General features: G+C 40.8%; 1 protein-coding gene across 1 annotated transcript in view; it reads left to right on the top strand.

Annotated features, from left to right (window-relative positions):
* The first annotated feature begins 9466 nt into the window (after positions 1-9466).
* The window catches only part of mtnr1bb (melatonin receptor 1Bb), a 61706-nt gene continuing 52955 nt past the window's right edge, over positions 9467-18217 (top strand). The window contains exon 1 of the mRNA XM_076273976.1: positions 9467-9662. Within this exon, the coding sequence (XP_076130091.1) occupies positions 9467-9662 (196 nt within the window). The remainder of the gene's footprint in view (positions 9663-18217) is intronic.

Raw genomic sequence — 18217 nt, 5'->3', positions numbered from 1 at the left:
AAGTATATCTCAATTTTGACTAAAAATAAGCTTCCATGTGTTAGTAGGAAAGCCTATTAAATTCATGCAGTGAGTATAGGCCTACTTATGCCTATGTGTTTGAATGTTGCTGGATAGTGGCTGCTACAACAATTGAGGGAGAGAGTGCTGGTCCTACAGTATGACAGTGACAATAATGATTTTGAAGCTTTTAGCCTACCCCTAGGCTAGCCATTTATTTCATATTGCGTGCACATTTTTTTTTTTATGTATTGGGAGTTGGGGGCCTGTGCCCCAGCAAAGCTCTAGATTTAGAATCGCCCCTGTAGTTGGCCCCACAAGGCTTCCGTTTTAACATTCCATATGTTATCTTAATGCAGAGGAAGTAGATTGGGAACCAAATAGAATGTTCAAGCATTGTTTTTGTTTTTATTGTTGAAAGGGTCTATAATAAACGCCACTGGCAAACCGATTCTTGGAGACTTTTTTGCTCAGCTTCTTTGTGAATGTTAATTCCACAAAACTCTTTATACATTATACTTGCCTAGTCTGTTTGAACTGTGCTCTTATGCTGTTCAAAAGTGTGTTCTCCAACACCAGCCCCGAGTGTGGCTGATCAAGTCCAATATTTAAAGTCTATATAGATGAGAAAGAAATAACGAGAAAAGCAAATAGCTTGTGGGCTCACATGTATCTATTACACTAATATAGCCTACCAAACACTTTTTGCACAAAATACTCAACTACCAACTAATGAGGGGATTTAAATGTATGTACAGTACCTTCCAGAAGTATAAAAAAGAATCTGTTGGTGATTTATTGTAAGCTCACAATTACAAAAACATGAGGAAAAATCCAACCTTGAGAAAAAGGAAAATCTCAGAAAGAAAGAAATATTTTTTAACAAAAACACGTTGTTCACACTTATTGGCACCCCTTCTTCCCTTTGCTAATAAAACAGCTTGTAATGACACCCCATAAAGTTGGAGAATACAAAGCAAGGCATTTAAGACCTTAAAGGAACACGCCACCCAATGTCAGTAGTAATATATGTTCTTACCTTAAAGGAGAATTCCGGTGTGATTTTGACCTAAAGTGTTTTGAAACATGATACCGAGTGTGAACGTATGTCTCATAGCCCATCTCGGCTTGTCCCCTGCACTCCGAAATCTGGCGCTAGTTAGCCGATGCTACCAACAAGGCGGTAAATGGTGGTGCCTCGGCATCGGCATAGCCATGCAAATAAATCACTGTTTTACACCATTTACGAGGCTCAATGTATCTCCACACTTCATTGGTAGACTTCCGAGGGCCCTGACATTTAAAACGAGACATTGAGAACTTTGAAAAAGCACTGGTAGTTTACTTACAAGACGATTTATACAGACAGTATCCTCACGAAGTTTAGCGTTTGCAGCCATCTTGAATTTAGTCACGATAAGTCGAGCGACGAGTAAGAATGAACAGGTATGATAAGGGATCAGATTCCAAAAATAATTCTGTGGAAATGCATGGATTACAGTTTCTTCCAGTAGCAGCAACTGGAATCCATGCATTTCCACGGAATTATTTTTGGAATCTGATCCCTTATACCTGTTCATTCTTACCCGTCGCTCGACTTATCGTGACTAAATTCAAGATGGCTGCAAACGCTAAACTTTGTGAAGATACTGTCTGTATAAATCGTCTTGTAAGTAAACTACCAGTGCTTTTTCAAAGTTCTCCATGTCTCGTTTTAAATGTCAAGGCCCTCGGAAGTCTAGCAATGAAGTATGGAGCTACTTTGAGCCTCGTAAATGGTGTAAAACAGTGATTTATTTTCACGGCTAGGCCGATGCCCGAGGCACCACAACGAAACCCTGTTGGTAGCATTGGCTAACTAGCGGCAGATTTCTGAGTACAGGGGACAAACCGAGGTGAGCTATGAGACATACGTTCACACTCGGTATCATGTTTCAACACACTTTAGGTCAATATCACACCGGAATTCTCCTTTAATAAAATGATATATGGAGTATAAAGATAAATAATTTTATGGAGTATAAAGATAAAAGATTTTAGACCAAGTGGCAACATATTGGCCAATTTGTCTGCAACCCGCCAGCGGACCGTCAGTCACATTTCCAGTTGATTAGAACCTTTTAATTATTGTTTTAACTATAAGTATAGGCATTTTCAACAAAGTATCTAGAAGTATATACACATTCCCTGACTTACAAGTGTCAACACACCTTTTTATTTAAATTTAGTGTAATTTATTGTCTTTCCGATGTTGAAAAATGACTAGCCTCTGTGTCAGCTGTGTTAGCTTCTCTGTCACTTTATTTTCATACCTTAGTGAAAAAGAAAGTCACAAACTACTTCTGAAAGTTCACAGACACTGATTAACTTAAATAAGTTGACATTAGATAGGAAAATGCTTCTGTTAGGTTTTGTATAAGATTTTTTTAGGGGTGCCAATAATTGTGAGCAACGTGTTTACATTAAAAATATTTATTTCTTTATGAGATTTTCCTTTTTCTCAGAAAATGCTTGCCTTCTGTGGATTTTCCCTCATTGTTTTCATTGTGAGAGTACAATAAATCACCAAAAGATTATTTTTATACCTGTTTTTAGTCAACTTTACCAAAGGTGGCAATAATTCCTGAGGGTCCTGTAGATAGTGTACTGCACACTGGGATAACTAACAAACCGCGCTCCAGTTACGCCGTGCTGGGCTGGAGTTAGTAAGGCAGGCAGCATTTTTCCTGTAAGTGTTCTGTTCATTAAAATAGCATATGTGTTTGAAGTAAATCCTTGTATATCTATACTGTGCATATATACACACATACATACATACAGTATACATACATACATACATAGAGTAGTACATACAGTCATTTGCCATGTGTCACTGTTTGTGTGCTGTAGGCTACTGCCTCTGCCAAATGTTGGTTGTCATGTAGGTCCTGTTGCATGTCCTTTAATTTAATAGAACAGGTACCAATGCATGAAACACCAAAGGGAGTTGACAAGCCAACTTCCAAATTCAGCGGGGTCAAGGTTTTACGTGAACAACAACAAGGGAGAAAGACAGAAGGAAAGGCATGCTTGAATGCAATCTGGGCAGAATAATGTGGAGATTATGAAGCTACTAATAATGTCAGTGTGTTGCAGCCCGGCTGGTGTTTACCGTGTAAAACAGATAAGCCCCGCTGGAGAATTACGCCTCTCTTTCTCTCTCTCTCTTTCTCTTGCTCTCTCTTTCTCTCTCTCCCCCTTTCAGATACTTTTCTGTCTGCGCTTTCAAATCAACCGTCGGTGAAAGTGAATGGAGAATGCAGAACTGTTATGTAAAACACACACACATGCATACACACATACACACACACACACACACACACACACACACACACACACACACACACACACACACACATTTGTGTTACAAACATATACGAATACTCACACTCGGTAATACCCACACAAATAAACACATTCACAAATACACAGCCATACTCACATACACACACATACAAATACACACTCTCTAATACAGACACACACACCAGGGATGGGTGGGAGTTGTCTGGAATTACAGCTTCCAGTTTCCGCTTGGAGAACATGAGACAGTTTAGGGAGTGATTATGCGCACACAGTTTACTGAATAATACCGAGATTAGACACAGTAACCCGGCCGCAGCTCTACCCAAAGCATCTGCCTCAGCATACACACACACACACACACACACTCTTGCATAAACACACTCACACACACATACACACATTCACTGATATGACACAGTAACCAGGCCGCATCTCTAACCAAAGCATCTGCCTTGGCATTTATACTGTACACACACACACACACACACACACACAAACACACTCAGTCACTCACACATATGCACACACACACTCACACACTCTTTCCCTCCCTCTCTCTCTCTCTCTCTCTCTCCCTCTCTCTTTCTCTCTCACACACACACACATTCATACACACACACTCACACACTCTTTCCCTCCCTCTCTCTCACACACACACACACACACTCTCTCTCACACACACACAGGCACACACAAGTGCATGTATACACCCTCACGTGTGTACACACTTAGCAGATAAGCACGCTTTAAAGGGTACACCAACCCACAGTGACTTTAAAGGCTACACCAACCCACGGTGACTGGTTTCTTCTGCTTCTTTTTGTTGTTTTGTGTCGTTTGTCGTTTGGCTTGAGCTGTAGCAATGTGAAAACACCCACACTGAGTATTTCATCATTGTGAGAAAGCTTCCTCCTTATGCTACTAACAGATTTATCAAGGGGACAAATCATCCACCAACATCTGTCTGCGGCTTAGTGTGTGTGTGTGTGTGTGTGTGTACTGTGTGTGTGTGTCTGTGTACTGTGTATGTGTGTGTGTGTGTGAGTACTGTGTGCTCTATCTATACAGTTCCACATATGAAAGGGTATGGGAACGCAGATCAATGCTTTTTAGTTAAAACTCACAGGTTCACTGACACACTACATGCGTACCTTGTATCCATTAGGTCACATTCCAAATTCATAGGTGAATGAGCTCATGGAAATATTTGATCCATCTGAAAAAAATATTTGATCCATCTGGATGATCATTTTCAAAGTCTGGATCAAAAGAGTAAAAGCAAGTATTTTGCACTTTGTCCAACTTTTGTAACACAAACTCGTCAGTCCTCATCTGACCCAAATGTCCTTCAGGATCTTGTTGAGTGTCCACAATGAAAACATCAATTACATAAAACACTGCCTGGAGACTATAGCGGCATTAGCATTAGCTTGTAGCTGACCTAAACTGTTTTACAGTAGTTTGGAGGGAAAAAATGGTTTCGTAACAGTATATTCAAATCTTGCTTGTTTGTTATAGTTAAACTTCAACCAGAAGAGGCTGTAGTCTTCTAGAATGTTCTAAATACTGTACATGCTCAGAATATCAAGTGGTTGATAACTGACACAAACTCTGCATTGCCTAGAGACAATCAGTATACACTGGCAAACCAGCCAATGCTGGTGCGCAATGTTCTGCACAGCAGGGAATAGCTACGCTGCAGTTGGCGTATAACTCTAAATGGCATGGTCAGCCCTGGGGGCGACACTTCACATGTTTGAGTCGAGGCAGATAGTCAAGAGGAATACTTCAAGACCGTTTGCTTTCTACTGTTACTGTGAATGGATCCAAAGTGTAAGCACACGAGAATTAATGGTGGTCAATGAAATATTCACATGGTCCTTAGGGATGCTGGGGGCTTTTAGTCTCCCTTGTCATAGAGCTGTTTCACAATTTCCTGACATATTTCTAATGGCATGGGATTTAATAGCTGACATTGATCAAGACTGTTATATGTGAGACCAGGGGTGTCGTTAGGGAGGAAGAGAGGGGTTTGGGGGGGGGGGGGGTAGGTTACTGTAAGGAGGTCCCCAGAGAACAATTACATATTATCAAGTAGGTAAATAATGTAGTCGAAATTATAAGGTGTCCCGTTATACGGAATTAATGGACGAGGGGGAGGCAAAGAAATCCCCGACACGCAGTGGAGTCTCCTCCGCTTGAGTTCATTAATTCTGTATAACGACACACCTCGAAGGCCATCATCCTGCTTATCACCAGGTTGCAACTAGGCAATAGTCATTCCTTTATAGATATGGAGCAGTGATTAAACTTTTTTTACCAGATCTACTAGGTGTCCTGTTATTCAGAATTAAAGGGACACCAGGCAACGTTTTTGTGTTAATTACTCATCTTCGTAAGTCGGTATGTGGTCAAAATTAATCCAAGACAACTGGTGTGAGACTGCAGCTTTATTCACGACGCCGGGAGCATGTTACCCACATGAAATGTCAAAGTAACAAGCCCACACATCTGTGGGTGAAGCCAACTCTTATACCTAATCCCACACCCATGGAAAATCACAAGTTGTCACCCTCCATTAATCACTTAACCATCTGGTATTTTAACAGAGATAAGAAATGTTTACCACCCCACTTAACCATCTGGTGTTTTGACAAAGATAAGAAATGTTTATGACCCCCCATCCTGAGGGTTACCCACACTTCGCTGACACAAGGGTTAATTTAACTAAACATTCTAACATAGGAGTTTCAGAAAGCACAAGGGTCAGAGTAAGGAGATGACAATTAGATTTCACTACATGTATGTAAGGTATACTAAACATTCAATGAGAGACATATAACATTTATCCCACAGGTATATGGTTAAAAGACTCGTTACAGGGTGAATGAAGACTATCTCGCCCGCCCCTACTGCCTGTAGGAAGAATATCCCGCTTGCAAGTTCAGTGTATCCTACCCGCCGACCGAAGCAGGCAGGCTAATGAAACGCTAGAGATTGTTGCAAACGTGTGTATAATGGCAGAGCCGGGCGAAGAAGCAGCGAAAACCCTTGACAGAAGACGCAAAGAAAAGGAAAAGAGCTTCAGACCGAGCGAGGGGGAGTTTCGTAGAGAAAAAGCATCAGGCTTGCCTGGTGTCCCTTTAAAAGCCACCCCAACCAATCAGGAAAGACTATTTCTTCTCTCCGGGTGATAAAAACTAAACAATTCCATAGTCCATTGTTGGCTAAATGAGTGTGATAGTCTTTATATTTCACCCCTATATGGTTCAGTCTTTTGTATAGACTGCTTTGTTATTCTATAAATGAGTTTAAAATAATAACCTGTGTATGTTTTCTTTAGGCCTAATAGACTGCATTGTAATATGTTCATCTCAATTTATCAATTATTTTCCACAAAATTCACCAGAAGTCATCATTTAAGGGGTTATTTCTCCTAAAAATGTTCTTACAAGGGGGCAACATGATTTTCTTTCATAGGACCCAAAATTCCTCATGGAGACCCCGTGTGAGATGTCAAGTGCCTATAGTTTGTTGGTTTTTTAAAGGTACACTATGCAAGATATTCACCGTATAGCTGATGGTATACAAACTTGTAAATCGTTCAACTAGCATAACTATACGGCATAGACGTAGCGAGTCGCTACTGAGAAACTCAGTCATGCAGCTTCAAGAACGGCGGCCCGACAAATCTTGCGAGAATCGTGAAACATTACCTTGTCAGTAGATATAGCTCTTTGGAGATAGCGTTTGCCTGTTAATCCTTCACCTCCACAACAAAACCATTTTCATTGTGTACAGGGGGGATAAGTCACAAAAAGTTTGCTATTTAAAACAGCAGAGTAAAATATAAATATATTGCGACTCTAGAGGGAGCTCTACAGTCACCAAAAATACCTAAACCTGCATAGTGTACCTTTAATCATATGTCAATAAATACAGTCTATGTTTTGTTATGATGTGCTCAAATGTACTACAACTTGTATAGGCATTTTTGGTATGCATGTTTGTATTAAATCATTTAATATGCAAAGCAAACAGCATACATACCAAAAAAAAAGATACAAGGCAGCTGCGTTGAATATGCATGGATTTTCAAGATTCTTGGCAGAAGCTACCAAGGCTTCCAACTTATTGAAGTGTGGAATTGGTCCTTAATGTCAATAATGCCCATAGCCATAGGTGAGCAGTTGAGCAGAACAAGCCCAGGGAGGGGCAGGAGTTTGTTTTCAGTTCTCTGGCTAGCATTAGTCTAATCAGCACCTCTTGGGCATGGTGATGTTGAGGCCTCATTTTCATAGGCAATGAGTGTTTTGTTTACTGATCCAACATCTGGTTAGGGGAGGATATAGGTCATTGTTATGGGAACTCAGATGCTGAAAAGATACACATGCAAACCCAATTCAGGCACCTTTGGGAGGATAGAAGGGCCCCCCACCACACACACACACACACACACGCACACGCACACACACACACACACACACACACACACACACACACACACTGCCACCACCACCACCAAACACAAAAAAAAACCCTAGCTAGGCTAAATATCCCCTGAATTTAAAAATGTGCTTGACCTAATTCTTAAATTGACTGGTTTGTGGAATTAACCAGTTTATAAGGTTGTAAGACCTTGGGGCCTGACTGCTAAATCAAAGCATTTCCATATAAGGAAAAAATAATAGATTCATAAAAATCATCTTAGTATGTGATCTGTGTGTCAAATGTCCTATAGAGGTCTTTACATGGGTTTTGTCATACACAATTACAGCCTGACCATCCCACATAAAAAAACAAGCTGACACAAACCCCATGTGAATCCTCTAGGAGATTGTGCCAAATATGGATAGACAAACGAAAGTGTTGTCAAAGACAAAATCATGTTTGTGCTGGCATAAGATTCCTGTGAGAGTAGGCAAAACACTTGGGCCAACTTTTTCTCCACTTTTTGTGAAGGTCTTTTGAAGATGATATAGTCGGACTCTGAATGTCAATGCGCCATGAAGGTGAAAGGCATTGGATGCAAGTCAGTTGCGGAGGTTTCGCCCCTTTGTTTTTAACACCTTGCCAAGATGCGTCCGCCTTTTCAGAGACAGAGAGCTCTTACGGGAGAGCATCTCAGACTGCCGAAGCGGCTTTGTGGTCACAGTGACTTATTAGAGAATTAGCGGAGAGACATTCGTCCAGCTCAAACATGCAAAGGAGACGTGGGGATGTCCTTCTGCTCGTAAATATGACCAATCCGGTAACGTTGAGTGCGTCCCTGGATATTCTCCTAACTTTTAACATGACTGCGAGTTAAACTGAGCTGACCTTGGATAATTACCCAAAGCATTAATTTGATCAATTTATTTACATCATTGCATGCTTTCATATAGGATATGCTGAGTAGTCCACTGCCAGATGCAGAAGAGCACAACGCCGGTAAATTATTGCATGTGGCAAAGGCACAATTTAAATTATATTTCAGTTAGGTAAAGTGCATGAGTGGCATGGCCAACAGCATTATGGATTAAGCAACAACCCGGGCTTTTTGGAATTGACGAAAGAAGACAAACGAATGTCTCGCTCCCGAATAAAGGAGGCTATGTGGTCTATGACTTCGTCCTTGGGTGAAACGCCAAGCTCGCGCTTGCCTGTCGGATTTGAGATTTTAGTTTAGCTCACGTTACTCATTCACAGCAGAACACCGCCATGAGAGAAAGTGTATTCTAGACATCTAATTCTTCCTCAATTTAAGAACCAGCGGAGCGTGAGGAAAACAGGAGAATAAACATGCTCACCCGTGGAGAAGCTGAGCCACGGAGATCGCAGACGTTAAATGGATTTGGGTAATATGTCATGAATTTGTTTTCAAGCTACATAATCAATCCGAAGAAATGTTCGTGTCAGACTAGTGGATAAACTTGCGGTATGTGACAGTAATCCGCAACTCCGCGGCAACTCCCATTCAGTGTATTTAATTGCAGCCGGACTGAAGAATTCCGTCATGATCCTCACTGTGAATCGAGCATACGTTTAACCTTATTGGCGCATGTCCAAGGAATTGCTCATAATTGGGTTCGCTTGACCAAATTCTCCGGAGGAGAACTTTACACATGAACTGGACTCCGGCATGCCAGAAAACATCCCGTTTCTGAAGAACCGCACGGAACTGGGACATGTTGGACGCGCGCTGGGTTCGAGCTCGCGACCCGCGTGGGCTGTAGCGGCGCTGGCCAGCGTGCTGATCTTCACCACGGTGGTGGACGTCCTGGGGAATCTTCTGGTCATTATCTCTGTCTGTCGCAATAGGAAGCTGAGAAATGCTGGTAAGTATTTAGTCACTTGATCAATCTCCTCCTTATTTCTGCAAAGTGGTATCATTAGGCCTACTACGATTTCTGTGCTTAAAAAACACAAAACTTTTCCCACCAAACTCATTTAATCACTCAAAATCATTCAAAAGAAGGCGCGCTTTTCATGTGATCCTTTTGACTTGTTAAATAACCATAAACTGTCTGTAATGAAAATATAATTGCGCAATGCAGGGTCCAAACAAACTTTCAACTGCACTGTGGATGAAATAGACCAGATTTTTACAGATGGCTGCAGCACTGTAGGAAATACATCCAAGTGCATCATTTCTGATTTTAGATTGTATTGTCTATCATAACACTATGTGTTTCAAGTCAAGTGCATCAGTTTCAAAAACAGTTTGGGACAAGGTCAAATAAATGTCTTATAGAGTTTAACAGTTTATGCCTGTAGTCAGTCAGCATTTAGCCACCACATGAGTTAGCGCTCATGTCAAGCGTTTCCCAGAGGCTGGCAGTTGTATTTATTTATGGAATTGCATTGATCTAATGTAAACTTACAGCTTTGGATACAGTACATTTCCATATCAATTACCTTCCACTTATCAGCACCTTGTTGTGGGTGGAGATCCAGAAGCTCTACCTATATGACCAATCTCTTAAAATCATGTAATTACACAAAGTTAAAACCAATAGGAAACCTCAATTAAAGGAGAAGTTCTCCATTTTTTAACCTACGGCCTATTTTTAGATGAGAACAACATACATATGACATTTTTTTACCTTGGTAAGTGTAAAGAAAGGGTACAAAATAGGACTGTTTGTTACGGAGCCCCTAAGGGGACATGAGCAAAATAAAATCTAAAGTTTAGTTTCATGTGCTCACGTGAAACTTTCATGTGCGCACGTGAAACTTTCATGTGCTCACATGAAACTTTCATGTGCGCACATGAAAGTTTCGCATGAGCACATGAAAGTTTCGCTTGAGCACATGAAAGCTTTGCGTGCGCACATGAAAGTTTCATGTGAGCACATGAAACTAAACTTTAGATTTTTTTTTGCTCATGTCCCCTTAGGGGCTCCCTAGTTTGTGCAGTCAATGCATTACCTTTTATTTCTTCAAGTCATTGCCATCTTATGTGGAGTCCGGACAAGTCGATTACCAAATGCAGTATACTTTATACTGTATAAGCTACTGTCAATGGACACAACTGGAGGAGAGTTCGGTAATCAACTTGTACAGACTTTCTCCTCACAAGATAGCGGTGACTGGAATAATAGTAAGTTAACTGCACTGACTGCACAATTTTTAGTTCCTTTACACATAAGGTAAAATACTTTGTCTCCATATTAGCAAAGACATGCCATGATTTTATTTAAGTAGTTAGTTTTTTAAGTATGTAGTTAATGGCTTAAACAGGGATTTACTTTGATGTAGCGAAGCAGCCCCCAAAGGCTATATGCAATCTAGTTTTTCATGCATATTCCGGTTTTATACTCCTAAATAATTTTATCCCAAATGAAAATTTAGACGCCATGTTGAAGAATACAGAACTTCTCCTTTAAGTAAGTAAATAAGCTTTATTTATATAGCTTTCTTTGCAGACAAGAGTCATAAATGCCGAACACAAATAATTATATAGAATATATAAGATCAACCAAATGGAGAAACAAATTAAGTAGCCTTAGTACAGAAGGCACTATACACAGACACACAGGACCCAATACAGTAAAATCCCTGATGCTGATGACATTGGAGCAACTTAATACACAGCTCTTCTGTAAGATGACCAGTGTAATTGGGAATGAGGGAATGATATGGTTATGATTTCACACGGTGCTCTGGTATTAAAACATAGCTTAATTACATCCGTTTCAATGTGAGGGTATGTGTGTGTGTGTGTGTGTGTGTGTGTGTGTGTGTGTGTTTACTGTATGCATGTGCATTCCTGCGTGTGTGTGTCTGGATGCATGTTAGAGAGTCTCTGTGTGAGTGCATGTAAGGGTTTGTGTGTGCGTGTGCTTATTTGAGATTGAGGATTTGTGTGTGTGTGTGTGTGTGTATTTGTATCTGTACAGTCTCATTATGTAAAGTAGATTCTATGTCTATGTCTTTGTTATGTGCCTGCTGCAGTAGCCCTGAGTGTGTGTTTGCGTATGCGTGTGTGTGTGTGTGTGTGTGTGTGTGTGTGCTTGTGTGCATGTGTGTGTGCGTGTGTGTGTACTTGTGTGCATGTGTGTGTGTGTGTGTGTGTGTGTATGTGTTTGTGTGTGCATGTTTCTGAATATCTGTTGTGTTCGTAGGGATTACCCTCCGGCCCCCCCCATTTTTGATGGCGTGTACCAGGCTTCAAAGCCAGTGCCGGTGAAGAAAGATGCCCGCCTGTCTGCTTTAAAGAGCCACAAGCATTGTCTGATAGACAATTCCTCTATATCTCAATAGCGTGTATATCTAGGTGCCAATTCCTCTATATCTCAATAGCGTGTATATCTAGGTGCCAATTCCTCTATATCTCAATAGCGTGTATATCTAGGTGCCAATTCCTCTATATCTCAATAGCGTGTATATCTAGGTGCCAGCTCTCCCTGTGCTCCACTGTCATTGTCATTCACCGATATAGCAAAAGGGTAACAGCGTCTCATAAGACTGATAATGCTTTTTTGTCCTAATCTGGGACTGCTACAGCACATTTTTCCCTAATCTTGTTACTGCCTTTTCAGTGTATTTCCCTTGTTTGAGTAGGCGTAGAGTTCACATTATACTTTTTCTGGTTTTGATACTTTGCCGTATATAAACTAGTAATAATAATTATAAAAATAATAGAAATAATAAAAATAAAAATAGACGAGAGAAAAGAACACACACACACACACACACCCTCCACCTCAACACACACACACACTAACACACAGTAGGAATGGAGAAAAAAATCTCTCTCTCTTTCCTCTCTTTATCTCTCTCCTTCTCTCTCTCTTTCTCTGTGTGTGTGTGTGAGTGTGTGAGTGCATGCGCTTGTGTAGTTAAAATAGCTTTGCCACTTTATGAAATTAAATACTGTAATCACAATATTGAATGTTTGGCATGAAGGAAAGTTGAAAAACTTTGTTTCCTCAATTGACTTTGGCGAAAGATCAACCTTAATTACTGTAGCCTAAGAGACCAAACAACCCCCCCCCCCCCAACACCTGTTTGTGAAGGACACCCATCAAACTCATCACCTGTGTGTTGTAAATATCCTCTTTTAATTTAGTTTCAAACATCTCTAAGTGACATCTGTCAGTTGTTGGATAACCTCGGTTAATCCAACAGTAAGACCACCGCTCCCAGGGCTTGTGTGCATGATCTGAAGTGTTCTTTGGCTATTGGTTCCGGCATTACGTAAGTATTTTTTACAGTCTATGGTAAGCACACAGACAGTTGGAGGGTGACTGGCGGGTGAGTAGAGCTCATCAGTTGAGACGCCCTTGAGCGAGCTGCACTGTATTGAGGGGTGGATGCTAGCGTGTTGCGCCGTGATTACCAGGTCAGAACACAGAGCACCATGCAGAGAGAGCCAGCTAGCCGGAGACTCGGGAAACTGAGAGAGAGAGAGATTACAGCCCTTAGAGGGGACACTGTCAGAAGAGGTGATGCAACAAGAGTTGACGAAGAGATTAGTTTGAGGAACCTTAAGAGATGGGGGGAGAAATGTGAAGGGTTACCACTCAAGTTGTCTTCTATTGCACACTGTATCAGCATATGTACACTGTGCATTTGGAACGTTAGAGTTTTCCATAGTTTGTTGTTTTGAGGACAAATCTACAAGGCATGAGGAGACTGCTCTTGTCTAAGGTCTCCTTTTGCACTGTATCTTGATTGTCAGTACTCTTCTGTAAGTCGCTATGGATAAAAGTGTCAGCTAAATGAATGAATGGAATATGTAATGTTTATGGTTATGTTTATGGTTTTTAGCAGATGCATTTGTCTAAAGGACTTACAATGACATCAATAAACATTACATAAACATTTTAAAGCAAAGTCATATAGCCTTAATAAAACTACCAATAGTAGCCGACTAAATAACATTTAACAGAATAATGACAATAATCATAAACATACACAAACCACAACAGTAAAATTAGTTAAATTGATTAAATACAAGGTAAACAGATGATTCTTTAGACACTTTTTTGTAAATCCCGAAGCTGTCGTTACAACGAAGAGTGGCAGATAAATAATTTTACCAATAAGGGATCACAGAAGAATAGAGTCTTGACTGTGACCTCTTAGTGTTGATGGAAGGCTGACACAGCAGACGCTTATCAGAGGACCGCAATGGGCGAGGGGATGTAGAGCTGTATCATGGAATTAAGATAACAAGGTGCATATCCAGTAAGTGTCCTGTAGGCCAGAGTGAAGGATTTGAATTTTATTCTGTCTGCTATATGAATATATGAAGAGTAACAGAGGACTTATATGTGTCTTCTTTTACTGATTAAACATACTGCTGCATTCATTTTTAATCATCTAATGGTCTCACACATGTAGGTCAGCTAACAATGCATTGCAATAGTCTGGTTTGGAAAGAACCATGGCCTTTACAAATCATGTGGCATATTGCATTAGATAAAAAGAAATTTAGTCGTTCATCAACGGTGACACCTAAGTTACATGCCATTTTAGCTGGAGTCAGTGAAGTTGAACCAAAACTGGATGCTAATCTGTTAGGGAATAGCTATATAAACTGGGAGTACCAGAAGCCCAGTTTTGAAGAGATTTAACTGAAGGTGTCGAAATATCTCTGAGGCATACCGAAAACCAAGCAGAGATAGTAAGATCATCAGGTGGGAAAGATGAGTAAAGTTGAGTATCATCCGCATAACAGTGATAGGTAAATCAGTGAGAGCGAATAATCTCCAACGATCGGCCCAAAGAAAGGACAATCAGCGGCCCACTGGTTACATTTCCATATGTCGACTGATCCAATAACAGCTCACGTCAGGCCCACCCCTCGCATTTTGGCCCAGAGCCAGGATTTTGTGAGCTATCAGAAGTTAATCGAAGTTGCCTACACGAAATTGCGGCGGATGCCGGTAGTGACAAGTAGTGCAAAAGTAACACCAATGTAGAAGCTTCAAAAATACAATATTGCAAGTAGGCTAGCATATGTCAACAACATGTTGAAGTTCGTTGAGTTTGAACGAGGATGTAAGCAAGCATACAGAGGGACAGTGAGCAGGTGGTGGAGCCTTGCAGCTACATGATAAGAACTCAGTGGTGGAGCAGGCTATGTGTGACATGCCATGCTGACGATGATGATTATGATGACTTAGGGACCGTTCGTTATTTATAAAAGGGGTCACCGGAGGAAAATAGGGGAGGGTCATGTCTTTTTATTCTTTGTTGAGGGGAGGGTCACCTAACTTTTTTTTGTCTAGGAGGGAGGGCCACCCATCTTTTGTATTAATGAAAACAGCAAAAAATCAAAGTGGCTTGTTTGATTGTTGATTTCTGTCGCCATATAACGTTCTCTTTCGTTCCATAGCTCTGTCAACATTGAGCAATGAAAATAAGGGAGATTTCCTGGGTTTACGCAAAATACGGAAAATGTCAACATTCGTCCCCATTAACGTTGGAAGGGTTGGAGCAACAAAGTAGCCTACTTTATTCACGCCTAACAGCCTATTATCCAGCTTTTAATCAACTTTATCCAGCCCTAAAAAAGCTAAATTTAACTTTGGTTTACTTGTAGTTTACCTAACTTTAAACAGTGTGCATGCTTAACATAAAGCATATGTGCTTCATTCACATCCAGCTCCTAACGTTTTGACAAGCATTTCTACAAATTGACCTTGTTCCTGCCCATCTCTAGCTTTGCTGTCTCCATCCTATCTGTTTTTGTTGTTTGCAAAAAAATATATAGTATTTATTGGTAACCAGCAACAAGTGCAATTTGTTATTCGCTGTCATTCTCTCTCCTGCCAACAAAAATGTGTTACGTTCCAAGTAGCAGTGCGTAATTCTGCTTCATAAAGTTGAACAAATACATTTGGTCATATAAATAGCCAGTTTATGGTCTACAGTGTAGTTGGTAAGTTATGGTAGGCCAACTTGGAGTGAATATACAGGGGGAATTCTTTGTCTAGCTGAGTAGCCTGCCAGGTGCGCACGTAGGCATAGCCTACGGCCGAACACTGCAAGCGCTAATAATTCGTGCTCTCACGACAACCACGTCGTTAACTTAAATAGGCCTAGGTTAACGTCACTCTGAGTTTGCATTCAAGCAAGCAAAACGATGATTTGAATACATCTGTTTCTCTGGAAGGGCAAGGGGTAACAACAGGACAACACAGAGACAGGCCAGAATGCAGGACTAAGGAGTATTACACGAATATGGGATATTCTACGGGAAAATATATTAAAACGGCAAGACAGCGGGGAAACGTTAAAATGATAAACCCGGAAAAAGTTGGCATGTTAGGTATTTTTCGGTCCCTGTGATTATTTGTGAAATTGTGCACCACGGCCTTTTCAAGTCATTTGAGAAGGAAGGAGTGTAGCAAGCTCCCAAATTGACGCTCGTCTGAGAAATTGAGTTTTGGATAATGTTCAGCTTCGGCAGCTTTACAATGACTGAGGAAGCCTAGAGACCAGTCCATAGCAACAAGTTCATGTGTTGAATTTGTTATTACCCAGTGTGCTTTGTTGAATGGTCTCAATGCTTTATTGTTTTATTTCATGTGAATAATTACTAGAGGAGTAACTTTTCAAGTAGGCTAATGCAGTTGCAGGAAGTGTGCATTTAGTTTCCATTGTGTTTCCACAACAATGTTAGTGAGTAAATCTACTGAAATGGCCACCATCTTGGTGAAGTGTGATGTGTAAGATCAGAAAGCAGAGGTTGATTTTAAAGCGGTGGCTTGTGATGATGATGATGATGTGTTATCATAGCATATCATATCGCGTAATAGCGTCGGCGGAAGACATCGACAATTGGTCAGGGAGGGTCATGTCATTTTTGAAAATGCTGATGGAGGGTCGTTGAAAATTATATAGCAGGCAGGGGAGGGTCATGCAACTTTTGATCGAAGCACTTAAAATCCCTCCGGTGATCCCGTTAATAAATAACGAACGGTCCCTTATTAATTGCGATAATGTAACGATGTGGTTATGATAACGTAAGGCCGTGTTGTGATTATAATAACAAACGGCGTAACTTAAATGTTCTAAATGAATGATTTGCAACCCTGGACAGCAAAAGAGTCTCAAATCGATGTTAATTGTTGGTCAGATTGATCAGTTTCCATCAGACGCCCAAAATGCAACATCGATGGCATGAGGGGTGGTTGGTCTCTCAAAGTAGAGCGTCGAACGGGTTCTATCTTGGAAGAGTTAATTATCATGGTAAAGATGAGCTAAAAGACTGTAGACTGATGGAAATGTAGGCTACAAAACACCAAGTCATAATGTTGAAAATGTTGCATAGTGATCTGTGGCCAGTGAAGTAGTTGGTGGCAGTGGTGGAGGATACAGAAGAGACTTCAAAGTAGAAAAAAGTTTTCTGCTGTCGTTGGCGTTCTCTAATTTTCTCTGGTAGAAAGCCTTTTAAGGGGTGCGCTTACTGGCACTGACCTGAGTGCGGTACATTCTGCTTTCGAGATTCGATTACTTAAATCTCATTATTCTCAATACAACCCCACACACCAGCATCAAACTCTGCCGCCACCTTCGTGTAGATTGCGATTCATGTCTATTTTTGTCGGTGCCTGTTTTTTTTTGTGCTCTTTCTCGGTAGCCGAGTGATTTGAGTCGCCAGTGTACGGGGGCAAACGACATTTCCACTAGGGATGTATCAGCACTGCCATGTCGGCGCCAATGTATGCACCCCTGTAATGGTCCTTCAGGTACTTCTACGACTTTATTGGCATCTACCTGTTCTTAATTGAGATAATTGGATATAATTAGGAGAGGCACACATCTGTGTATATGAGATGTCATAATTGATAGTGTACGTCAGTATGGAATCCATGAGGTTGAGAGAGTTGTCCATAGACCTGGGAAGCAAGATTGTGTCAAGACCGAGGAAGGATACATGATAGTTCCCAAGAACACGGTAGCCTCCTTCAGTCTTAAATGGAAGAGATTTGGAACCACCAACTGTCTTTCTAGTTCCGGCCACCTAGCCAAACTTAGCAATCGGGGACAAAGTACCTTGATTAGACAAGTAACCAAAACCCTATTCGTCATTATGAAGGAGACCGAGAGTTCCTTTGTGGAGAAGGGAGAACCTTAGACAAGAAAAAAACTGGACTAACATGCTCAACAACATGTACTGTCGGTACAAACAAATAAATGAAAAAGCTGCTTGGCTACTCTAGCTGTTGGCAACTCGAGCTAGGTAGCACTGTTTTTTTTTCGTACCAACAGTACTCAGTGACTTTGAGAAACAGAGATCTATGTGAAAAATTGCCGGAGTTTTCCTTTAAGTAAGGTCAACTGGTGCTTAATCCTCCTGAGCATCAATATAAACTTGATGAATAAAGGATAGCATTCACAGTTCTTTTTAAAAAAAATGTAATCGCCCCACAGA

Source organism: Alosa pseudoharengus, unplaced genomic scaffold (genome assembly GCF_046254945.1).
Source record: "Alosa pseudoharengus isolate Yale_2024_CS ecotype anadromous, Long Island Sound unplaced genomic scaffold, YU_APseudo_1.1 YU_APseudo_1.1_scf_8, whole genome shotgun sequence".
NCBI lineage: Eukaryota > Metazoa > Chordata > Actinopteri > Clupeiformes > Clupeidae > Alosa > Alosa pseudoharengus.
Note: the sequence above shows the minus strand (reverse complement) of the source record. Positions and strands in the feature narration are given on the sequence as shown.